Source organism: Lissotriton vulgaris, chromosome 6, assembly GCF_964263255.1.
Source record: "Lissotriton vulgaris chromosome 6, aLisVul1.2, whole genome shotgun sequence".
NCBI lineage: Eukaryota > Metazoa > Chordata > Amphibia > Caudata > Salamandridae > Lissotriton > Lissotriton vulgaris.
The window spans coordinates 1,404,784,970-1,404,810,832 of record NC_141694.1 but is presented as its reverse complement, the minus strand read 5'-3'; the positions used below and the strand labels follow the sequence as shown (position 1 = coordinate 1,404,810,832).

Genomic DNA, 25,863 nt, shown 5'->3' with positions numbered 1-25,863 from the left:
CTCTATGCAGTGGCAGCAGGCGAGATCGGCGGTTCCATCATGGCGACTGCGGCCTGATACATTGGAAGATCTGGTGTTTAGCGACACGGTTCGACAGGGCATTGACTGTTATTTTGAAGACAATGGAGGCTCGGCCTCGACCAGATCAGTGGAGTGGGATGCAATGAAAGTGGTGGTGAGAGGAGTATGCATGGGCAGATTTTCGAATGCGAGAAAAGCAGTGCTGAATGACCTTGCGAAAGCAGAAGAGGTGTTGAGAGGGCTGGAACGACGAAGGCCTGAGCGGCCAGACTTACAGGAACAACTGATGCAGGCTAAAGAAATGGTGGCGACTGAGACGGAGCGGCTGCAGTGCTATGATTATAAGTCATATGTTACTAAGGTGCATGAGGAGCGTGATAAAGTGGGTACGCTCTTGGCCAAACTAGCTGATCCGGAGCCTAGGGGGTGCCTGGTCATGAGTATACGAAAGGAAGATGGAGATGTGGTTTATTCTCAATCAGCAGTCCTGGCGCGCTTTCAATCCTATTATACGGGACTGTATGAAAGCCACCTGGAGGCTGAGGTCTCGGAGATAGGCGAGTACCTGGATCCGATTCCGCTGCCGGTGTTGGATAGCGAGGAAGCGACAGAATTGGGAGGGCCCATAACATTGGCTGAGATAAGGGGGGCAATTAAACATATGGCGCGAAACAAAACCCCGGGGGTGGACGGGCTGCCTATAGAATTTTATGCCAAATTTGTTGATATACTGGCACCTAGATTGTTGGTGGTGTACTCGGAGGCGAAACAGAGGGGGTGCTTGCCTGAATCAATGAGGGAGGCACTGGTGGTGCCACTGCTGAAGCCGGGCAGAGATGCGTTGGACGTGACATCTTACCGCCCATTGTCCATGTTGACGGTGGACTATAAGATTTTGAGTCGCATCTTGGCAGCCAGGTTGATGCCGCACATGACTACATTGGTACACAGGGATCAGGCGGGATTTATCCCGACTAGGAACACTTCGATGAACATACGTCGTCTGATCCGCATTATGGATGGTGCCGGGGCGTCGGATCTTGACCCTGTGGTATTGGCGGTTGATATCGAAAAGGCTTTTGATAGCCTTGAGTGGGAATACCTGGATGGAGTACTGTTGAAATTTGGGATAGGCGAAGGCTTTCGGAGGTGGACGAGGGTGCTTTACTCGTCGGCGAAGGCGCGAGTACGGCTGGGGCCTATTGTATCTTCAGCATACCCAGTGTGTAGGGGGACGAGGCAGGGTTGCTCGTTATCCCCTCTGCTGTTCGCTTTAGCAGTGGAGCCGTTGGCGGCACAGGCACGGTTGGGCACCATGTACAATGGGATAGCGCAAGGCCCGGAGTCGCATTATATCTCACTATACGCCGATGATCTGTTATTGTATCTAGCGGATCCAATGCAATCACTAGAGGGGGCAGTGGATATGCTGGGTAGGTTTGGGCAGCTATCAGGCCTCCGGGTGAATTGGACCAAGACCTGTGTGTTTCCATTGCGGAAGGGCGCGCCCAGTCCGCCGCTGACGAGAGAGGTGGTGTGGGAGCCCTTCTGTTTCACCTATTTGGGGGTGCGCATTTATCATGAGGCTGTGGATCTCTTGGAAGGGAACGTGGAGCGGTGTATTCGGGCGCTGAAGGGCTGCATGGATTTCTGGGCCTCCCTTCCGTTGTCGGTATTGGGACGGGTGGCATTGTTGAAGATGGTGGCACTCCCGCGGCTGCTTTACTATTTCCGGACGCTACCGATATGGATCCCGCAGAAGATTTTTAAAGATCTGAAGACATTGGTGACTGGCTTCCTTTGGGGCCATGGGCGGCGCAGGGTCGCGTTGAGTACTCTGACTAGACCTAAGCCTGAGGGAGGGTTGGCCGTTCCTGACTTTGAATTATACTACCTGGCGGCGCAACTCCAGGTGTTGACACAAAATGTCGCCAGAGTATTCAGGGGCCCTGAGCGTGATCGGGAGCTCGGCATCCAGAGGGGTGTTTTGTCATATATAATAATGCAACAGAAACTGGACATGAGGGAGCTCACGATAGAAGAAAGAACGCTTAAATTGTGTTGGCACAGGAGCTTGAAAAGAGCAAAAAGAGACCGTCCGTACGCGCCGGAGATACCGCTAGGAATGCTGACCGCGCTGCCTCATGGAGGCGATTGGTCTCAACTGTTGGGGTGGGAGGAGCTGGGCCTGCAGGTAGTGGGGGATCTGTATGTTGATGGGACATTAGTCCCCTATCGGACGCTGCAGGATCAATTTGGCCTACCGGATGGGACTTTCCTGCTGCACGCAGCTGTGGTGGCAGCGATGCAGCGATATTGGAGGAAAGGGTTGGAAGAACCGGAAGTGACCATGGCATGTCAATATGTGGTGATGGCGGCGGGCACTGTTAAGGCGGTGTCTTGTCTCCATACTAGAATGCTGAGTGAGGGACTGGCGCCACTACTGGCATTGAAGTCGCGGTGGGAGGTCAGCGTAGGCAAGCCCATACCGGACACGGTTTGGAGCCAAGTGTTACGACGGACGTGGAAGGGAACGAGGAATGCGCGATTTCAACTGGTGCATTTTTTCATTATCCATAGGGCATACATGACACCGGAGAGAGTGAAACGGTATTTCCAAGTGCCCGATGCCGTGTGCCCGAGATGCTTGACACCCGAGGTAGATTTGGATCATATGCTATGGAATTGCCCGAAGTTAGGAGCGTACTGGCCGGCAGTGGGGGAACTCCTGAATGCAGTAACGGATAGGGAGGTAGACTTTGATATGGCAGCGTGTCTGCTCCTCTGGTTCCCTCATACCAAGAAGACAAAAGTTACTAGTAAATTTATAGACCTGGGAATCATGCTGGCTCAAAGAGAGATAACTTGGCACTGGAAATCTAAGGAAGGTCCGTCAGTGAGGAGATGGATGAGTGAATTGTTGAAGTGGTCAGGCTGCGAAAGTGTTATCAGAATGCGGCAGGCCACTAGGACTGGCCATGAGAAGTGCTTGGAGTTGGCGAGGGCGTGGGAGATGGTGGTCCAGGCATTGCGTGACTATGTGGCGGAAGATGAAGAGGAGGAGATGTGATAGTTGAGTTCCATGTGGATTGCACGAAGGTGAATGGATCCTATGGGGGATGTACTCTGGTGTTTGCAAGGTTTGTCAGTACCCGAATCAGCAGCAGTTGTGGGGGGGGGGGGGGGGGGGGGGGGCGTTCTTGAAAGGGTAGTTAGGCACCGCGGCGTAGTTCAGAAGAAACAACTGGACCTGTTAGGATGTGGACGAGAACTGAAGAACGTACCCAGGGAGTATTCTGGGTTCTGATGGTGCAAGGGGGGGGAGGGCGTTAGGGGGGTAAAAGCAGATACAACATGATGTGACCGACCGAGTACCCGAGCAGGGCATACACTGAGGCAGCTTCTGGAGAACAGTGCTCTTGGCGCGCCGCCCAGCCTCCGGGATGTGGGCTGAATGGCTGTGTAGAGTATTTGCTTCATTTTCAACTGTGATGTCATAAGTGTAATGGTTGGCCTAATTTTGATGACTTGTCTCTAATTCTGCAATAAAAACAAATTTAAAAAAAAAAATCAGGAAGCACTTACAGATATAAAAAACAGGAAGAAGGGAGAGGATTGCAAATACACCCATTTTGAGTTGTCAGGAGGGGTTAAACTAAAAGAGACCTTTACAACACAATTTTCATATGCATTTTGCTAAAAATAAAAAGCTGTATGTTCTGTAGGGGCAACTCAGAAATCTGGCCCTTCAGAGATCCGGCCTCTCTTTCTTTCTCTCGTTCTCTCTCTCCCTCTCTCTTTCCCTCTCTTTTTATCTATCTATCTATCTGTCCCTCTCCCATAAACGACTGCATGGGTAACTTCGCTATGCAAGCGGCTCGCGAAGACGCAAAAATCCCCGCGAACATGCAAAAAACCCCGGGAACACGCAAAAAAACAAAAATCTGCAAATTCGCACAAATTCGCGAATTTTGCGGATCGCGAATTTGCAAAATTCGCCCATGCTTAGTGGCAAACATACATGCCCTAAGGGCCTGTGTGTTTGCCACATTGCACTGGTGTAAATGCACACATTTGCATTTACAGAGGTATTCCTTATAGTGGGTAGTAAATAACGAATCCTTAAGGCACAGAAGCACTCTTCAAAGTGCTTCCTACATGTCATTTACCGATTCGGTAAATACTGAATCCGTAAATTATGATACTGTAAATACTAAATCGGTAAATTTGCCACCTACATCAGAAAATCCTATTACCGGTCGGTAACAGCCGATTTTGGCCGTTACCGACCGGTAATAGCCTTCCTACATCTGGCCCTTAGTCCTGGGTTGTTTTGTGAAACATGTATTTCCATAGTGTTTGATCAGGGGATTCATAACATCTAGGCACAGAATCTGGTGGAATAGGGTCTCATAATCTGGTGGAAAACCATAACATCACTGAATGTATTTGTTCTAGCTCAGAAAATTGGAATGAGTAGTCCAGATCAGGGCTGCTTAGCACCATCAAACTTTATTCAGAATAATTATCACACCAGCCTTTTCCAATTAGAGGCATTTGATTAATACCATTTTATTTAACTTTGTAAAGTAAATTGTCTATGGTATATAGAGGCATGTTAGGGTAAAGCACACAATTACAGTTTTAATCTGATGCTCAGACTGGCAAATGCAGGGATAGTAGAGAGAGGCTTTCATACATACCATGTTAGTTTTAAGGCCAGGTTCTGGTCAATCTAAACTTGACTGATCAGTTTTTGTAGGTAAACGCATAGATCATTACAATAATCGCATATAGTGCTCGTGATCATTCCAATGTATTGTGGCCATGGCTATCAGAAGAACACAATGAAAAGGTTACTTACCTGTGATAACATCTCAATTAATCAATTTCTGGACCTCTTTGTCTTTCTTAAAAATGCAGTACACAACGAAGAGCTGGTCATCGAGTCGTATGTCCTTGGTGTAATCTAGGTAGACTGACCACCTGCCTAGAATGCAACCTATGCAACTTCTCCTCCTCCTTCGTGGGGTGAAAGAAACAAGGTAGGGATGGTGATGGACAGGCCTAGGTGAAAGGGAGTTACCACTTTTAGGAAGAAAAGCAGCCCTGGTTTGAAACACCGACTTGTCAAGGAAAAATATTTGGGATAACTTCTGCAGTTGTGAAGGGGCTCCGATGGAAATGCCATAAAAAAAGTCAAAATACGATTAAGGTACCATTGAGCCACAACAAAAGTAGTTGGCAAACACAGATGAGTAAACCCAGTCAAAAAACGCACTTCTGGTGCAGCAGAAAAGAGTTAGATGTGCCTGCTCAATCTCTCGGCATTAAGGTGGAGGCCTTCGAAAGTGGAGTGCAGTACCATTTCCGAAATTCCCATCACCTTGCTGAAGACTCAAGGTGTCATTGTAAAATTAAGCTGCAGTACTGCAAATTGGTAGTGCGGGGAACCCACCACAAAGCGCATGCACTTCAGATGGGACCACAAGATCAGAATGTTAAAATATGCACCCTGCAGGTCGAGTGATGCCATTGAGTCTCTCACTTCCAACACCATCATCACCTAAGCTAGGGTCAGCATCTTGAACTTCTCCTTTCTGAGGAAAAATATCAAGCCCCTGAGGTCCAGGACGAGAAGGAGACGCCGTCGTTGGGAACAAGGAAATATCAGGAGTATCATCCTTGCCCCATTTCCTGCTCTGGCACTAACTCCACAGCTCCTTTCAAGAGGAGTGCTGGCACCTCTTGTTGCAGGTTGGAAAGGTGGTCTGGTAGAAGGAAGGAGGGCAGGGGAGGGATAGAATGGAGACTAAATGAAGGGTAGAGTATAACCTATTTCTATGATCTGAAGGATCAACTGGTCTGAAATAATAGCCCTCCAGGTCAGAGGCCAGTAGAAAGGAGGCCACCTGCTGCAAACTCCCCCCCCCTCCCACAGGTGGGCTGTGAGAAACACACTAGACCTGCTGTCCTGGTGGACTGGGGAGGAAGAGGTGGAGGAGGAGGTTTACTGTAGGGATCAGTGGCCCTGCCCCTGTATTGCTTGACCAGTAAATTCTGGGGCTGCTGTGACTCGGACTGGAAGGACTAGTGCTGGCGGAAGGAGAATCCTGTTGAGAATCATTGAAAGCACAGAGATTGGCAATAGTCCTGGTAAGCCGAGGTTGTGGCAGTCCCAAATACTGTGCTATGGCCTTCTTGGTCTTGAAGCGTGCCAAAGAAGAGTCACCTTTGCCTCCAAAGAGGGGAGGTCCATCAAGTTGGCTTATATGACAGAGGCGAAGCCGGACATCCGAGGCCTGGCATACTGCTGTAGAATGATGTAGGTACCCATGGCATGCACCACAGAAGTCTGCGGTGTCCAGACTGGATGATATCACTGGATACATTTGGTCTGCATCACAATGTTCTGGAAGTGGGATCTCATGTACTCCGGAACATGAGGAGTGACCGGCTGGCTCATGTCCCATAAAGCATGTGTACATTGCACTAGAAGACAGGTGGCATTATGTGATAAGAGTGTCCTGCTGTCTCCTGAAAATGCTCCCCCCCCCCACGCTTCTAGACACTTTGACTCTGTCTTAAGGGACAGAAGGGAAGGTCCCCGCCAGGCGTCCTGAGAAGCAGGATGCTTGGATGACCAGGCTTTCGGCTAACAAGTGTGCAGAGAAGAACAGTTGATCCCCTGGAGCAGGGCAGCAGCCTCTTTCCACCAGCATGCTGACTCCCGGTGCGGATGTTGGCTTCTCCCAGGATGCATTACCTGTTCCTACAGGACCTCGATGAAGGGCAAGTGTGGTTCTGATGTGGGTGCAGCTTGGAGGTACACTTCAGTTACCAGGTTCGTCTTAACATCCAATACCGAGAGCTGCAACAACTCAGAAGCTTTCTTGAACACAGATTGAAAAGACATCACTTCTAGGGTAGGGGGTCCAGAAGGGAGTCCCATCTTTATCTCTGGGAAGGTGCCCAGTTTACTGGCTGATGAGAGGCCTGAAAGTGAAGATGTTTGCTATGGTACCTCATCATCACCATACACATAGATCCAAAGGGTCTGAGTCTGATCCAAAGAGGTTGCGGATCCTCTACCTATTTTCTTCTTTTTCTAAAAGTCTCTGTGCCTCCCTTGTACAACTGTTCTGAGGTACAATCTCCATAAAAGGCTGTGGCGGTGCTGATGAATCTATGAACAGATCCGTAGGAGGCAGTTGTGGCTGCACTGGAAGCTTATGCGCCTAGACGGGCCATGGCGTGGGTGACTGCGGTGTCATTTAGCAGAGTACTGGAGAAAACACTGGAGGAGTTGGCAGTGATTACAAAGGTCCTGAGCTGAACAGCACCAGAGCTAACGGCCAAGTGCACAAACACAGGCAAGCCATAAGGCAAACAGTGCATCCAGTAGTGATGTGGCTCTAGCAAAAATGTTACACATGGCATTGAGGACCCAGCCTGTCATGGGGATTTCTGGGTAGGATGATGTAGGCACTGGCAAAGCCAGAAACATCGGTGGCAGTGTTGAAGGAGATCAAGGTGGCTCTGGGGCCAAATCCTGTGGAGTTACAGGCATGAGCCGCTTAGAGGAGGATCTGTTATGTCCAAAAAGACGGAGTCTGGCTCAGAGGATGTAGACCCTGTGGCTAGGTGAGTTACCTTTTCTATGCATCAGTAAACTAACACAGGAGCTAGCTTACCACCAGTGGGCTTCAAAAACATTTAAAATAATTCAGTGTCAACAAAGGAGACACATGGAACTGCTGTATTCATTGCAGAACATTAACCCTGTCGCTACTGCCGCGATTTTACCGCTGTGCGGTAAACAAAAGAACAGGGCGGGCCGTGACGAACCCCAGCGGTCATCAGCACACGCCCACCGCGGGGCGTGACGGCTGGGGTTCGTCACCAGCATGGGAGGGGTTAAAATACATTAATTGTGTCTGGCAACATAAAATCAATAACAAACAAATCACCTATCTCCTGCTGCTCTTAACCTACTCCATTCCTCAATCATGCAGTCTAAGTTGTTCATTCTGCGTCTTCCTGACTGTTCAATTAATGGGAGCAAATTGCAGAAACAGCCTCAAGATTTCTTTTTTAACAGAACCACAGAATGGGACAAGCTCACCTTGAACGTTTGGAAATTCAAAAAGATAGATAGCTGCGATTTACTTCAGTTTGTTGGGCTCGAAGATAACTCTGTGGACACTTCATGTCGAGATTTTAAATTGTATAAAGACTTCTTTTTTTTTTTTAAATAACTCCAGAGTTTGGTTACAATTAGTTTATTCTCATTGCCCTCTGTGAACAACAACAACCCTATGTCAATGGATATCCCAATGAAAACTTGGCTAAGTTTTACCAAGTGTGGAATACAGACATCAGTAAGAAATGAGTAACCTCAATTTCGGCAACACCGTTCTGTCTACTTATTTCCTAAATTTAAATTAAAGTTGCATCTGAAAAACAAATTCCCAGCTGTGGGAAAATTAAGATTCTATCTCTCACACACCACCTCATGCAAAAGCATACAGTTATATACTTGCAGCAAAAGGATGGGAGCAGACCTCCGAACATCACACGACACCAATACATACTATTCATAAGCTATTCATCAAACAATACTCTTTCAACCATGTGTGAATAGCTACTTAATCGACAATCCTGAGCGCAGTCGAAGGCCTTATTAAGGATACGAAAGGGCTCTACAAACTAACAACAACACAATCCATTGCTTGCAACGACCAGATCTCATAACATCGGAGTTCATACTCGGATACCTGTTTCCTATAGAAATTAACTGAAAACATGAGAATTGTTTTTAACATTTCTACTTCCCCTTCCTCAACCAACTATAAAATCTGTCTAGTGCTTTTTAACTCAACAGATAAATTACACCAAAAGGGGATTAGTGTATGTTCTTGCCTTCCACTATCGAGGGCCAACAAGATGATGCTGAAAGTAAATAACATTACTTGTGTTTACTTACCAAGCACAGGCTTGTAGAGGTTGGTTAACTTTGTGAAAGAAGGGAATAGGTGAGGCAGGTAATATTTTTGAAACAGAGAGAAGAGAAATTTAAAACCTGTGTCCAGATTCTCCTTATTCCTCCATTCCAAGCTTGCAGCCTTAAACACAAAGAGAACACAGTCATGCAATAATCAATAAATAAATAGATGCACAAGCGACATGAACAAGTTACTAACCTTCGGTAACGCATTATCTGTTAGAGACAATATCTAGCCACAGGCTTCATACCTTTGAATTTCCCAGGCGTCAGACTGGAGCCAAAAGATTTTTGCGTGAGCAGTACTCATACAATGCATTAGGTGGTGTCCATCGGCTTGGATCAGGTTCCCAGCAGGAAATCTGTTAGTGCTTCATTAAAATGGAGCACTTCTGTCAAGATGTTAGTTTTGACTACCACCAAGGGCAATTCGAGATCTAGGACCTCAGCTGCCCTCCTCATCAAAATAGAATATGTTGCTACCTCCACGTATCCGCAGTAGGGGAAGAAAGCATACCAGTATCTGGAGATGTGTCGAGACCACTGACATCACCCAGTTCCTCACACTAGTCCATACCTTCCTGGCCTTCTAACTGGTATTCTAAATGGTCCAGTGACAACTCCCATTCTTCCCTGAGGCCTAGCCCTTCACATTAGGGCTCAGGTGTCGATTTAGGACACCTGGGTCCTGTAGGCACCTGAATCGGCATTGGTCAACTCCGTTCCGGCTCTGTGTCTGATAAGTGGATATAAATGGGTTGGCGCTGTAGTATCAGCGTTGGGGCTGGAGTCGGGGGAGGTCGCTATGGCACGAAGGATGTCGGTCCGGATCTGAGATCGGATCCACCGAGGCTCATTGGAGCCGAAGCCACAGGCGTGGAACCAGATGACTGCTATCAGACCTCGCAGGGCTTGGAGGTGCTCCGGAGAGTAGGTCAGGTCAAATACGTAGCGCATGGCCTCGTAGAGCGGGGTTTGCCCGGGCTCCCAGAAAAGCTGGGAGGCTCAGGGTTGGCCCTGCCAATAACTCAGAAGAACCGTGCCTCGAATACCGATGTTCCTTCGTCGCGTCAGCCGACTGACAAGAAGTCAAAGCACGCTTTGACTTCTTATGCTTTTTGTGCCTCTTTCCTGAATGTCCTGATAACTTGGAGTGGGAGGAAGAGGACTTGGGGTTCCTAGAGTGGTCCCACGACCTTCCTCTCGATCGGGACCGAGGTCTCCAAGGAGTTGTGTGACACGGCATCACCTGCCTTGCCGCTAGCAGCTTCAGGGAGCTCTCCCTCAAAGCTTTTGGTGCCATGGATTGGCAGTCTGAGCTTGGAGTCATGGTCACACTCGAGCTGTGGGCCTGTTACCGACACAGCACGATGACAGGCACCACACAGTTTAAACCCTGTCTTTCTCTAGGACATCCTCGACACAACCGGGAGGAAAAATCCTCAAAAAAGAATTTGACAAAACGTTAAAAAAACTGAACAGAGGGATAGTTCTTTCTCCGGATCAGTGCAAACCGGCATGGAAAGAAAGGAACTGAGGTCAGTGTGCCAAGGCGGCGCCTATATAGGTGACATGGACGTCACTTCCCCCACTGACGCCGCTGTGCGGTGCCGATCGACACCACCTAACAGCACGCAGGGGTACTTTATAAGCAAAACTCTTTTAGATCCAGTCTTGACACCTGGGAAATTAAAAAGTAAGGAATCTGCGACTAGATGTCTCTATCAGATAATAGTTGTAGTTAAGTGTATTCCAGAGTTGGACACTAACAATAAGGACAGTGGTCTACTTAACAAGGGAGCAGAAGCTCTTGTTTTCTAGTTACCCCTTCCTCAGAGCATATACACATCAATATTGCACATAAACTGTTTTCCAGCAACAAGGCCAGCAATACCCTTCTAGCAACTACAATAACATTTGGTTTAAATCTTTTTATTGATGTATTTAGTTTAAGCCATAAAACAGTGCTATCAGACATAAGCCAAGTTTATCATACATATTCAACAAGGCACATAGTGAGAACAAAAAACAAACCAACCCCCCCCCCCCCCCCCCCCTAATCCCATAACTCCCCACAGGCCCCCGACCCAGCCCCCCTCCTGATCACTCCCTGAACCCGCTTGATGCAAGGTAGATAGGATAAAGTCAGGGTTCCCGAGATGTGTTGCCTGATAGTGTAGATTAAGTTGTGTCTTGTCGGGGCGTTGTGAGGCGCAAGATGTGCAAGCTTTTGGACAGGTAAGCTCCCGCATTTCGGAGGTTAGTAGAGAAAGAAATAGGTGCCACAAGTCTGTGAAGGAGGCACAGTCACCTTGGAGAGATATATTATCTTTATTCCTAGGATATGCCATAGTCTATGTAACCAACCCATAAAGGTGGGGATTTAATCCGTGCCCCAGTGAGATAATATATTTTGCTGACTTAGAGCTATCCCCATTTGTCTGCCTTTGCGTGATCTGAGGGGAAATGTAAGCGCATTGGGTAGGCCTAGGACAACAGTGCGGTATCTGCGTATTAAAGTATTTATCTATGTCGTCTAGGATCTGTTCCCAGTATGAGGTGAGCATGGGGCAGTCCCATAGCAAGTGCGTCACCGTACCTCTGACCCACAATTTCTCCAGCAGTCTGCGAGTGGGATTACATATATGTAGTCTAGGAGGTGTGAGATACCAGTACGTAGTGATTTTGGTCGGTGTTTCTATGCTAGAAACGTTTCGCACTGTGTAGCGTACTCCGTAGAAAGTGTTGCCCCATTCCTTCTGCGATGGTGTGCGCCCCAGTTCTGTCTCCCAGCGCCTCTGCCCTGCGGATTTAACCACCTGTTCTGGAGGGCGCAGTAGGTGATAGAGCTCTGTGATAAGGCGTCTCCTCGTTAATTTGATGTGTAACAACTTTTCCTACGGGGTAGAGGGTCTTTGAGTCCATGGGCGGATCGAGGGGTGCGTGACCCAATGGCATACATGTTGGAAATAATAACGCGCAGTCTTTGGCAATGCAAGGTCAGAGCGGAGGTCTTCGAAAGTCAGAGGGCCCTCCTCGTCAAAGAAATGGCCAATCGGTCTACACCCCTCCTTGACCCAATGTTTGAAGGCCACTAGATCTAGGCCTGGCGTAAAGTCTGAGTTGTTGACTATGGGGCGATGGGAAGGAAAGTGAGGTCGCATCATACAGCTGTTGCATCCCAGGCCTTTAATGTTGCATATGTGACCGGCAATTTGTAGAGTCCTGCAGGGCATTGGGTCTTATGAAGAAAAGGAATCTTCCACAATGAATGGCCAGCAATGGCTCTCTCCATGAAAAGCTAATGCTTTTTCAATTCGCTACGGGACCATTCTAGCAAGACTCAAAGCTGGTTAGCCTGGTAGTAGCGGCTTATATTAGGGATTCCCAGTCCGCCCTCCCGCTGGGGCCTGTAGCTCAGGTACCTATTCATTCTAGGTTTCTTGTCTGCCCAGACAAAGGATAGGAATTCCTGCTGGAGCATTTTCAGGACATCAGTGGGAGGCTCCGCAGGCAGCGTCGGGAAGAGGTACAGAATTTTCAGGAGTATGTTCATTTTAAGTGCTGCTACCCGACCCAGCCACGAGAGGCCAAATGACCAGCGGTGCAAATCTAGTCACGTTTGGGAGAGGTGGTGGATATAGTTTATGGCGACAGTGGCTTGATTGGATGTTGCTAGTCTAAAGCCGAGGTATGGGATTGATTCAGTCTCCCACTGAATTGGGCATTGTTGTCTAATGGCCTCTACGGTGGGAGGCCAGAGGGAGATCCCAAGGGCCTGCGACTTGGAGACGTTGACCTGAAAGCCTGAGGCTTCTGGGAAACGCTCGAGCTCGGCAAAGAACGCCGGGATAAAGGTCCGGGGGTCCTCAAGTGTAGCAATAAAGTCCTCCGCATACAGGCCTTTAGTGTGGCACCCCCGAACAAAACCCAGGATATCTGTGGGTTCTCCCGCACTCTCTGAGCAATGGGCCCCACATAAAGAGTGAAAAGAGGCAGGGAGAGAGGGCACCCGTGCCTTGTACCACGAGCGATTGGGAAAGGGTCCGAAGTATGCCTGTTCACCCGCACCGTGGCAGTAGGGTGACTAACTGCTAAATATCCATTTGCGAAAGTGAGCTCTTACGTCAAATTGCGCGAGTGTTGCTTCCAAGGACGCCCACTGCACTCAGTCAAATGGTTTTTCTGCGTCAACAACAGTACCACCCACTCCTCCCTCGATGCCAAGCCTTGTCAATGAGGTGGAGTAGTCTCCACGTGTTGTCTCTGCATTTCCTAGTGGCCACAAACCCAGACTGGTCCGGTTCCACCAGACCCGGCATCATTAGCCTATGTCTGGAAGCTAGAATCCCCGTAAACAGCTTTAGATCGGTATTCAGGAGGGATATTGGTCTGTAGGAATCGCAGTGACGGTCGTCTTTGCCTGGTTTGGGGAGAGCGACAACCGATGCCAGGAGCACTGTAGGGGGAATGTCAGAGGTGTTGCCTATTACGTTGAAAAGTCTGGTTAGGGTGGGTGCTAGAATAGTGCAAAAGGATTGTAAAAAGTGTCTGAACACCTGTCGGGCCAGGGGATTTTAAGATGCTCAAGTCATGCAATGGCCAAGACCACTTAAACGCGGATTGGGCTATCCAGGCTGAAAGCTTGGCCGGAGTCAGTTTGGAGTAGGTTATCCCTTGCAAGTAGTTTAGGGAAGCTTGTTCTGGTAGATGTTGCACTGTATAAGGTTTGGCATATAAACCGCGTAACGCCCGGGCAAGGTCAGGGTCATTTGCACATTCGAAGCCAGTCGCATCTTGGACTATGTGTACAATAGCTGCTTGGCATAGCACGTGTAGTTATGGGTTCAGAGCAGGGCTCTTGGCGGTGGCTGACTGTATGACAGCCAATTCCCTTCAGTTGAATGCTAAAAAGACTGAGATACTGGTTGTTGGTAAACATTGTGACATGTGGAGTGATGAGTGGTGGCCCCCGAGTTAGGTGTTACGCCTACCCCGGTATCTGAGGTAAAAAACGTAGGGGTCTGGCTAGACTCTGCCCTCACTTTCTGCGCTCATACTAAAAAAGTCACTTGCTTCGGGATTCTTCGAGGACTCAGACCCATTCTGAAGTTCTTTGACGCCTCTACTAGGCAGTTGGTCATCCAGGCCACCATTTTGTCTCGGCTCGACTACGCCAGCTCGCTCCTGTTAGGGGCGAACCGGGCGGAAATCGCCCGGATGCAGCGCATCCAAAATGCTGCGGCCAGAGCACTGGTAGGGCTTCCGAGGTCCTGTTCTGCGAGTGCAACCATTCGGTCTCCTCACTGGCTGCCTATGGCGCTGAGGATCGATAAAACTCTGTGTCTTTCCTTTAAGATCCTTAAGTTGTTCTCCCCTCAGATTCTTGAGAATCTGCTCATTCCCTATGTTCCCTCTCGCTCCTTGAGATCTGCCTGTCAAAATTTGGTGATAGTGCCTCGGTTCAAGCGGTGTAGAGCTGGAGGCCGGTCCTTCCTGGCTATGGCGGCTAAACTTTGGAACTCGCTTCCGTCCCATATCCGTGCACTTAACAATTTGCTCGCATTTAGGAGGGCCATTAAAACGCATTTGTTCCCTAAGGCTTTTTAATTTTTTCTCTTCTTGCTTCTGCCTGAAGCTTGTGTGGTGTTATGTATGTTATCTGCCTGTCCAAAAGCGCCGGGACGCCCCTTTGCTGGGGCAGCTGTGTGCTATAAAAATCACTATAACATAACATAACATGGGCCAAAAGGTGCCCACATCTGCCCCCCACCCACGTAGGAGTGTCTCAGTCTTAGGGCGGCGTGCTCTGCCCTAACTAGATCTAGCACACTGCCTCTCGTTGCCACCACACCCTGGGTGCCCCTGTCCTCTTATGGATACGTTCTAATACCAGCATTTGGTTAGTGAGGGCTTCTCTCATGTCCTTGCAGTATTTCTTATAACTTCGATAATATTAAATAAAAAAATGTAAAACTACAAAGAAAAATATTGGGTAGGAACAGGATTAAAAAAAGCTTTACGTATTTACCTTTAACTTAAAGATTGAATATGTTTAAGCCATAACATCCAAAGTAAGTCAAGGTTTACAGACTCCCCAATTTGTTTGCCCAGTGCATCATGTTATCAGTGCCAAAAACAAATTGCGGAGCTCTCAATGGTGTAAAATAGCAGATGATTACTAAAATGAATGCTCTTTTCTAACTTGAGGAGAGACAAATCAACTTGCACTAATTCTACTAAAGTAAAACTTGCTAGTTGAATTCTTAACATGGATGCCTCAAAGTCATTCATCAAACTCTCCACAGAAGACAACCACTGAAATGCATCATAAAACAAAATTAGGATTAGTTTCCCTTGATAAGCTTTATTAGGAGCAAGCCCAACAAAGCCACAAGAGACTTACTGAAAACAGTAAGAATATTGCACCTAATTTACCATTATTGTTCGATTTTCCTAACGCCAGCATTCAGAACTCATCCATATAAATAACAGGTCTGTTCTTTGCTGCCTAATGTTCCCAGGCATCCAAGACTCTCTAAGTTGATTGCTGTTGTGTTACATAGCACAAAGGCATTGTCTTAATAGGCGGCTGTTAAATATGTTGGTCCAATCCTCGGATGAAATAGCCAAGCCTTAGCCACCTTGAATTCCAGTTTGCATAACTGTATAGCAAAAAAAAAAAAAAACGAAGGGAGTCAGCACACAACACTGCTGGGTCACTTCAACACTAATCTTGGCAGAAATAATATTGATGTAGGCTCAACCATTCTTGGTGCAGGCTCAATCACAACACATCATCATATCTCAAGTATCTTGATGTAGTTGCTAAGAACCAGTGGCGGCTGGCGACATTCGAAAGTGGTGAGGCATAACATTATTGGAGTACTGCAACGCTGCGAGCGATGGTTGCCTGAACAATCAACGGAGGGTTCGAGAGGGTTCTCCCCCTGAGAAAATTTTGAAAAAACAAAAGTGGATAAATGGTGCATTTTCAAGCAAATCTGAGGAAGCAGGAAGGTTAATAGAGCTCTCGTAACCTAGTGCTTTCTGTACCCAAGGATATACCACCTGCCCCTTAGTGCACCGGTGTCTATCACTCTGAGACGCTCTTTGTATGCTTTGATATAGTACCATGTCTCTAGGCGCCCCCAAATCTTTATATGCAAGTTTGTAGGAGTACTAACTTTCCCACTGGCTGGAGCACACATCCAATAACGAAATCAATTATGATCACTTGTTTATATCACATTGTAATCTAATTAAAACATTTTGATGCTACACCATTCACGTGTTTCAAACGGAATTTTTTTTCTTCATCATTCCTTCATTATCAGCGTGATTAACTTTCTCAATGCTGTGCTAAATCAAACATTATTCTTCCATGACATAGTCGACAACTCAATGCATTTCGGGAAAAGAATACGACCCTTCAGGGGTCACCCCTCAAAGTTCTAAAAAGCAAAAGAGCAGGGGTCTAAACTCACACAGTCCATAATTATTACCTTCAAAATATTTTTTTTAAAAAAAAGCACAAATCAATGTCACCTTACACATTTCACCCTGGCACTACCGCATGCATGCTCATATGTATAAATGACTTAGGTATCGTGGTCCGTATACACCACACTCCTCAAAGTGCATATAGTGCTCAATAAACTAAAACGTACCAAAAAGTGCATGAAAAAAAAGGTTACGGTATGCTGAAATTTTAAACACCAATACACCACCGTTTCGTACTGTCTGCATCACGCTCAAATGCGCGGCTTATAAACAACCGTGTTTACCACCCATCGTGATACTGAGTGCACAAAGCATATCACGTGAAACCCGTGCTGTCATGATGCTGCGAACCACCAAAATCGTAGCTGAACATTTCCTTCCGAGGTACTCCCGGCCGCACAGTCCCAACCCACGAAAAGTGAGTGTTCAAACAGAAATGACGTACAGAGCATACATGCCATATAAACTAAGCAAACCGAAATTGTAATATACTGAAAACATTCAAAACCACTGTGCAATTGAGACATAGTGCAATAGGGGTATCTATGATGTAAAACATATATGTCAACCAAACATTTCATGATGTTCATAAGGAGTATACTACACACCCTTTCTTTTATGACCCTGAGACCCCGAGGACATTAAATAAACATTGTCTCACAAATTAAACGCAAGAAATTAACATTGATTTGAAAACATATCCCCCTTCTAAACGTGGTGTCTATCCCTCCTCCCCTGTGCTATAATTATCAAACTTTTCAGGCCCCAATAATATATGGCCCTCTTAACCTCAAATACAGTGTAACACCTGTGTGAAGCATGATATATTTACCACGAACACAACCAAAGCAAAGCCCATAGTTGCCTCTGCTTCAAAACATACTCTCCTGTCCTGAACTGCTGTTGCAAACTTGTTTAATTCCCATTTCGAACATGCAGTAATCACCAATGCAACCTCCCTTTCTGCATGCAGAACATCAGTGTGATCAGAAACACCCCATACAACTTTATACTAAACCAAGCGTAATTATCCCCACCTGTGCAATAATGTTACATGGTAATTTTCCCTACCTTCAAACGCCTACTACCCGCCCCAGAATGCACCAAGAAAAAACATCCCTAGATCCTCACCCCACGCTGTGCCCCCTGCTCCGCAAATAACATTTAATAAAAGTTCCCACTATATATATCTCTGACAGAGCACTATAGGATATGACTAACTTATTCTTCAGATGGATACTTCAAACCAAAGATTACTCAATTTCGAATAGATACCAAAGTAGTACCTCTCCAGTTGGAGGGTATGTGGAGTAGACTCAGACCAAAAGGTCCTGCAGGACTGAGAAGGCAAAGTATCCTTAACACACTATGTGCAGGGGTGCATAGTGCATCAGTAATTGACAGATAAAAACTCTCTTCTGCACTATCAATCATACCATCCTAGGGCTCCTCAAGATAACCTTCCAGTGGGACTGTTCTTGCGTTACCGCAGGAACTGCTCCACCACAGCATCATACCTGGAACAATCGGAAGGATTATGTGAGAAATTTAAGCAGAGGAGTTACCCTCGCAAGATTGTTACCCAAGCTAGAAAAAGAGTAATTAACACCTGCAGTGCATTACTAGAAAATAATGTAAGGACTAAGGATGCCTGCCTGCCAGTTGTTATGACCTTTGATCCATTATCTACCCAGATTCGACAGTTGATAAGGAAACATTGGGCCTTATTGTCCACAACCGATTTTAAAATGCCCCCCGCGATTTGCTTTTAAACGGTCAAGCAACCTCAAGGATACGCTTCAGCATTCCATTTCTGAACCTCTCCAGAAAGAAACCACCATTCCACCTGGACATTACCCTTGTGGTACATGTACGGTGTGTAAGCTTACAAAAAAGACTTTGGATGTGGTCTTGAACTCTGGAAAAGTATGGCATTTGATCCACTTGAGCAACTGTAACACTGAATGTAGTTTCCAGATTGACATGTCAGTGCGGAGTACATTATATAGGGCTCACTACACGAAAAATCAAAGTGAGAGTGCAGGAACATCGGAGTACATCAAAGCAGGGAGATTGTCAACCAAACTGGTACAACACTGCAATGAATCTAAACACTCTTTTACATGGCTGGTGCTAGAAAAAGTAGTTGGAGACCCATACAGTATAGATAGGGTTCTGGCCACCAAGGAGGCACGTTGGATTTTTCAGGAAAAAATAAGACCAAACTGGATTACATGATTTTATCGAATGGAATAAAATCAGAAGCTAAACACCATGGATTAGATGATCCGTGCTTGAAATGTCCATTTCTGTTGTTGTCAGAGAGGGTGATACTTCTTTATTAGTCCTTGTTATCGTTTACTGCTGTGATGTGAAGGAACCCCTTAGAACATTAAAGAGACAGTGTGACAACTATATCTGTACAATAAAGTTTGTTGAGGGAACACTGCTGTGTTTTCCTACTCCAAAATGGCTCCTGAGGGAGTTGATGGGTCACGTGATATATTGACTGTGTAATTGAAAACTGAGAGAGAGTGGCAAAAGAGTTTGTCTTTTCTAAATATTTGTTTTTATTTCTCAAAACATCCAAGTGTGTTTTTCTAAAGAAAATGAGGAAGAAAACACCCGTTTTATGACCCCTGTACCTGAGTTCGAATGGCATTCGGGTCGGGCTACAAGAAGTCGAAGATGGCCCCCACGAAGGGATAGTAGTCACATGGCATGATGACGGAGACGGAGTCGGATGTGTTTTTAAACCGTAGCGCCTCACCGCCGGGAGCGAGGGATGATGGAACGCGCTCCTTGTTGAGAAGGCGGTAAGGCTGCCAGCATTGCAATTGGGGGTCGAAGTGAGTAAAGGATATGAGTAGGCTTGTCGGTAATGCCGAAGACAGCCTTATTTAAAGGTGATGTCAGAATTTGGTAACTAGTGTTGGGGGCGGTGAAGCTAAGATTTTGAGGCAGTCACTGCCAGGACAGTAAAACGAAAAGGCATCTGTATGATTTAATTCCTGTTTTTCCATTGTTTTTAGACCTTGTACTACAGTAGACTACACGCCCAAAAGAGGGATTCACGTTTGGAGTCATCATCTTTGTGACTGAGTGGAGAGCTGGTACGAGTGACTTGGGCTCCCACATGATAACGATATTGTTTGTACGGAGTAATGATGTGTGTTGGACTCTAGAGAGTGAGAAACTGGTTTTAGTAACCAGTCTATTTCTTTTTAGGTCTCGTAGAGAGACCTATTGCGGTGAAACCACAAAGTTAAACCATCCATATTGCGAGTGCGGATTTTCAACAGTTCACATGAAATCACGTGACCACAAGCACGCGCATTTCCCCACCTCAAAGCCAGCCATCAGCCTCCCTCCCACAGGCTTCCCTAGCGTGCGCAGTGCGCGCTGGCTTCCCTTCTCCTCCCCCTAATTGCTTGTTTTCACGGCCGGCCTCCGAGAGCTTCAAAGGGATCTGCTTCACACTTCGTGGCGGCCGTGACTCGCATTTCTCCTTCCTTCGTGCCCAGCCCCCCTCCCAGCGCTGCCTTGTTCTAAAGTCTGTGGCTCCTCTTAATCTCGTCCATTTTCCCTTTATTTCCCTTGCCTTCGATCCCTTCATGCCCTCTCTCTTCTTCCCGCCACTTTGCCTCCCCTCCCTTCTTCTCTCCTCTCTCCTCCTTTCTTGTTTTTGGTTTGACATCTGGGGCCGTATTGTGGACAACTAGAGCCTCTTGTAAAGCGCTTGGTGACGCACAACGGCGTGATTGCACCTCTCTTTACACACGTGCTGCAAATGTTGTCGTTATTTGTGAAATCATCAGTTTACGCTAAGGCTATTTGTGGTGATTAGCACAAAAGCGCTTATTGTATTTTTCATCGGCTTTGGTGTATTCACAGAAAGGCACAAAAACGTGGACCAACTGATGAAAAATGTGAGCATGCTCATCTGGACAAATCACACAAGGGCGACTTGATGATTAGTCACAAAATGGACAGAAATGCAGTTACACGTGTGTAATAAAGGTGTGCACTGCCGTCCAACCTCTGATGCGTTACTTTCTTTTATTCAAACTAATCTACAAATCTCCCTTATTTCAGCCTTCAAAGCAATGCACACCCACCCCGCCCCCCCCCCCCCCCCACAGCAATGCCAAGAGCTTACTTACAATACTACATTCTCGTGTTTCTTGCAGCTTCGCACTGCACCTCCTCAGGGGTCATCTTGTGCCTTTCCTTTCTGCTGTCCCTCCCGCACGTTTTTTTTCTCATAGGGAAAAATTGTTTTCGTGTATTGCGTGTGTCTGTACTGTGCACAGTCATTTCACTTTATGCGCCTCATGCGAAGTTACTCCTGTTGGCGCTTTATAAACTATTTCTCCCTCAAAGATACAAGCTAGTCAATCCCGAACAAGCTCAGCAGCTGGTTTCTCCCCGTCCCCCAATCAACCCCCTACCGCTGTTAAATACTTGCTGTCCTGTCCGAGCCTCTCATCGCCCCACCCCTTCTCCATTCTCAACCATTCCCTTGCTGCTTGCTCCTGAGCGCAGCTCATTTTAGGACTTGTTTAAAGCTGATTTTCAGCCTTCCTCACTAACGCCCTCTTCTTTGATTTCTCCCCTCCTATAAACGCTTCTCCCGCCCATCTGCTCCTTTCCAGGCACATCTCTTCTTTGTCTCCCCTTCCCTCGATCCTCACGCGACTCTCTGAACATGGCTTACTGAACGACTGCTTCTTTCTCTCCTCCATATCACCCCCATACCCCCCCCCCCTACTCCTGGCTCCCCATCTTCACCTTTTATTTCTATAATCCTTATCCACCTTTCGTATCCCCCTCGCCCGCTCACACCAGTCTCCTCACACCTCACACTGTTTGGTCAACCGGCTGCTCTTCGTTCTCTCCCTCTCCCTTCTTCACGGCCCTCCCCAGAGCTCTCACGCTCCTGTATTCACGTACATCTCCCCCAGTTCCCATGCCCTCTTCTCCTCAACTATTTCTTGCCCTCACTCTGGATTCCTCAATCTCCTCATTGCACCCCCAGACACCCCTCCGTTCAACTCATCTGCTTGCCCCCCTCCCTCCCCTCTACGCTGTTTCCCATTCCCTGGAATCGTACTGTTCTATAAGCTGTTCTTTAGCACTATTTTTATCAAGCATTCTGCCTCTGAGCTGTTGGCGCACTATGAATAAAAGGAGGCAGTAATTATGCAAGTGTGGTGTGGCATCGACGGGGGATGGTGGAGGGGTGTGGGGGGATAAGGAGCGAACGCAAGAAGGCGACGCTAGGGGTTTGTATTGCGTATGGTTTTGTCTCTTCAAGTGGGCAGTCACCATTTTCCAGCTGTCTTTGCAGGCCATGTTCTTTGACACATGTACTGTTACAAGCAGGGGGCAAGTTTTCATGTATTTTTTACTCATTTCCCCTTTCCTATATATTTATCTCTCTTTCGCACTTCCTCTGTCACCCTTTCTCTTCTTCTTTATCTGCTCCTCTGTTTATCTCTTTCCACTCTTCCTCTCACCATTTTCCCTTGTCTCTTTACTGCTCTTCTTTTTATCTTTGTATCTAGTCTTCTTTCCGCCCTCCAACTCCACCCTCCAACTCCACCCTCCAACTCCAAACCAGTGTTTGTAATATCAATACATGTAAGTCCCATACATACAACACATATTGCATTACAAATGCTATAGGTGTCACATTTGAAAAAGTTATAACTATTAGCTTTGTAAATGACAAAGCAATTATTTTCACTATTTTCCAGAACAAAACATTACAATAAAATTGGTCATTTACAATAGCAATAGCTCAAACTTTCCAAATGAGAAACATATTGTATTGCATTTTAACTCTGTTAACTTCTGCTGATCTGATGCTCACTTTCACCACTCCTCCTTCTTTAACTCCCTATTCTATTCTCTTCTCCTGTGCTGATCTGCTGCTCTCTTCCACCCCACCTCCTTCTTAAACTCTGTTCTCTTCTGCTGTGCTCATCTGTTCCTCTCTTCCAACAAACTCCTTCTCTTACACCCTGTTCTCTTCTCTTCTTCCATGCAGAACTGCTGATCTCTTCCACCCTGCCTCCTTCTCTAACTCCATGTTCTCTTCTCTTGTGCTGATCTGCTGCTCTCTTCCAACCCGCCTCCTTCTTTAACTCCCTGTTTTCTTCTCCTATGCTAATCTGCTGTTCTCTTCCACTCGCCTCTTTCTCAAACTCCCTGTTCTATTCTCATGTGCTGATCTGCTGCTCTCTTCCACCCACCTACTTCTCTAACTCCCTGTTCACTTCTCTTCTCCAGAGCTGATCTGCAGCTCTCTTCAACCCGCCTCCTTCTCTACCTCCCTGTTATCTTCTCCCGTCCTGTTCTCCTGCTCTCTTCAACACCACCTCCTTCTTTAACTCCCTGTTCTCTTTTGCTGTGCTGATCTGATGCTCTTCCACCCCTCCTCCTTCTTTAACTCCCTGTTCTCTTTTGCTGTGCTGATCTGATGCTCTCTTCCACCCACCTCCTACTTTAATTCCCTGTTCTCTTCTATTCTCCCCTACTAATCTACTACTCTATTACACCCCCTCATTCTCTAACTCCCTGTTCTCTTCTTTTAGCCCTCTGCTGACCTGCTGCTCTCTTCCACCCCGCCTCCTTCTTTAACTCCCTGTTCTCTTCTCTTCTACCATGCTGATCTGCTGCTCTCTTCCACTCTGCCTCCTTCTCTAACTCACTGTTCTCTTCTCCTGTGCTGATCTGCTGTTCCCTTCCACCGCCTACTTCTCTAACTCCCTGTTCTCTTCTCCTGTGCTGATCTGCTGATCTCTTCAACAAGCATCCTTCTTTAACTCCCTGCTCTCTTTTAATATGCTGATCTGCTGCTCTCTTCCACATACATCCTTCTGTAACCGCACACTCACATACATACAACCACGCATGCACACACATACAACACACATACAACCACTCACACACACAACCACACACATCTATCTATAGGTGTCACATTGTCAAAAAATAAAAGTATTACCATTGTAAATTACAAAGCTATTAATTTCAAAATTTTCAAAAATAACACATAAATAACAAATTTGTCATGTACAGGACAAATAACTCAAACTTACCTAATGCGAGACCTATTGCATTGCAAATGCTTGTTGCATTTGACAGTCATTTTACAGAACACCACCAGTGTCCAAGATTGGTGACCCTGCCCTGACGAAATTGTTTTTAAGTAATGTTGGCAATGAAACATGTCGGCTTAGTAACAGAGTGGTCTGCATAAATGGAGCAGGTTTTAAATTTTGAATAGGTGCACAAGTCAAGAATAAAGTTGGTAACTGTAATACTTATTTCAATTTTATTTTTACTGGGTCTTATTCTTGTGGTAGTCGTGATACACACATCACAGTGTTATCATAATTGTTGGCACTCATTTTTGGGACAAATCTTTATTATTTAAGGCAAGATGGTCACCAATGAAGAGATAAGTGAGCATAGCGGTGAGTACCAATCAGTTAGCTCAACTGGTGGTGCGCACATGAGGTGCCATCTTGTCCTTTCACACATTTTTTTGTAAGGGTAACACATAGAGTGATGTAACCTTTTTTCGATACACTATCAAGGGTACATCCCTCTATGTATAGGGGGTACGTGGGTAATGACTGTCATATGGAAAAGCTTTTTTTAAAGAAAATGTAGGCAGTAAAGAGGGAGGACACTACCTTTGATACAAGTGAGGAGCTCTGCTGGGCTAAAGATAAAACAAACAAAATGATGCCCGACAGCTTTGCTTACAAGGGATCAATATTTCGATTGCCACAACAAGCCACAAATTAGTCTAAGCACTTGGCATAAATGGATTTCTTGGAATGGCGCCTGGTAGCAAGGATGACATCCACCACCTCAGGCATCAGTTGCTACCGCTGTATCTCCACACATGTATGTGTAGATTCAGGTGGAGAACTCGGCCATGTCGCTGCAACAGAAGATTCTCCCAAAGTAGTAGCTTGGTTTGAGAACAGACGTTCATGCCCAGAGGTTTCAAGTATCTCAGTCTCCTGGCCCAATCTGGAACCACTAGGCTGACTTAGTGTTGTGTGGCGTTTTAGGCTCCGAGTGAATTTTCCCGATTCATGCCCTTATATAGGTACAATTCACATTGCCCTAATATAGGCATAGAATTCAATCCTTTATTTAGACATAGCCCATGCAGACCAAATTTCATTGTAGACAGGCGTTTCTTGACGAACTGTTATTTGGGTCTCAAGAGGCACAAGTTCCATGGCTTTGTTGCATAGTCCTTTATTCTGTACTGCAGAGTCTTCGAAGGTGATGAGTCTCTCAGTTTGAACCTCTTGAATTGTTTCCAAGCTCCCCTTTCGGGGTGTTGGGAAATCGAGTACTTAGACTGAGATACCAGATCTCCTTCATTCTAAAGTAAGGTATGGAGCGGATTAGAACCTAGAGAAATATTGGATACATTCTTGGCAAAGAAAGCTAAACCTATGCTACACAAAACTTACTTCTTCCTGCATACTAGACTTAGGTTAGGTTCATTGGGGTAGGCGTATTTTAGAAGCAGCCATTGTTATTTATGTATGTATTTATATATGGTTTAGAAACCATACAATGCTCTTACAGTATTATTTGATAATATTGTTCTCGCTGTATGCATTATACTTTGCAGTCTGCATTACGATTGTAGCTGTTCACATTGCCTGCATGAGAAAGAAGACTGTTCAATAAAGCCTTTTATTGAAAATGCCTGTCTCTCTATTTCTCTGTATCTCTGGAGAAATGAAGCATGTAGTGTTTGAGGGGTAAGGGTGGGAGTAGTGTGGGTAGTGTTGTAGTGTAGCAGTGTTGTAGGGTTAGGGGTGGTGTAGGGGTGGGAGTAGAGTGGGTAGTATTGTAGTGTAGTAGTGTTTTAGGGTTAGGGGTAGTGTAGGGGTGAGAGTAGTGTGGATAGTGTTGTAGTGTAGTTGTGTTTTAAGGTTAGGTGTAGTGTAGGAGTGTGGGTAGTGTTGTAGTGTTTTAGGTTAGGGGTAGTGTAGGGGTGGGAGTAGTGTGGATAGTGTAGTGTAGTAGTGTTTTAGGGTTAGGGGTACTGTAGGGGTGGGAGTAATGTGTGTAGTCTTGTAGTGTAGTAGTGTTTTAGGCTTAGGGGTAGTGTAGGGGTGGGAGTAGTGTGGGTAGTGTTGTAGTGTTTTAGGGTTAGGGGTAGTGCAGGGGTGGGAGTAGTGTGGGTACTGTTGTAGTGTAGTGGTGTTTTTGGGTTAGGGGAAGTGTAGGGGTGGGAGTAGTGTGTTGTGTAGGTGTAGGCTTGTCACTTACCTTGCAAACTTTAACCA

At 46.4% G+C, this 25,863-nt stretch overlaps 1 protein-coding gene across 5 annotated transcripts in view; it reads right to left on the bottom strand.

The window, feature by feature from the left end:
• RALGAPA2 (Ral GTPase activating protein catalytic subunit alpha 2) overlaps positions 1-25,863 on the bottom strand; it is a 1,781,019-nt gene that overhangs the window by 1,288,544 nt on the left and 466,612 nt on the right. For all 5 annotated transcript variants that reach the window (XM_086927515.1, XM_086927511.1, XM_086927512.1 and 2 more), the window contains exon 8: positions 9,008-9,146. In XM_086927515.1, the coding sequence (XP_086783641.1) occupies positions 9,008-9,146 (139 nt within the window). The remainder of the gene's footprint in view (positions 1-9,007; positions 9,147-25,863) is intronic.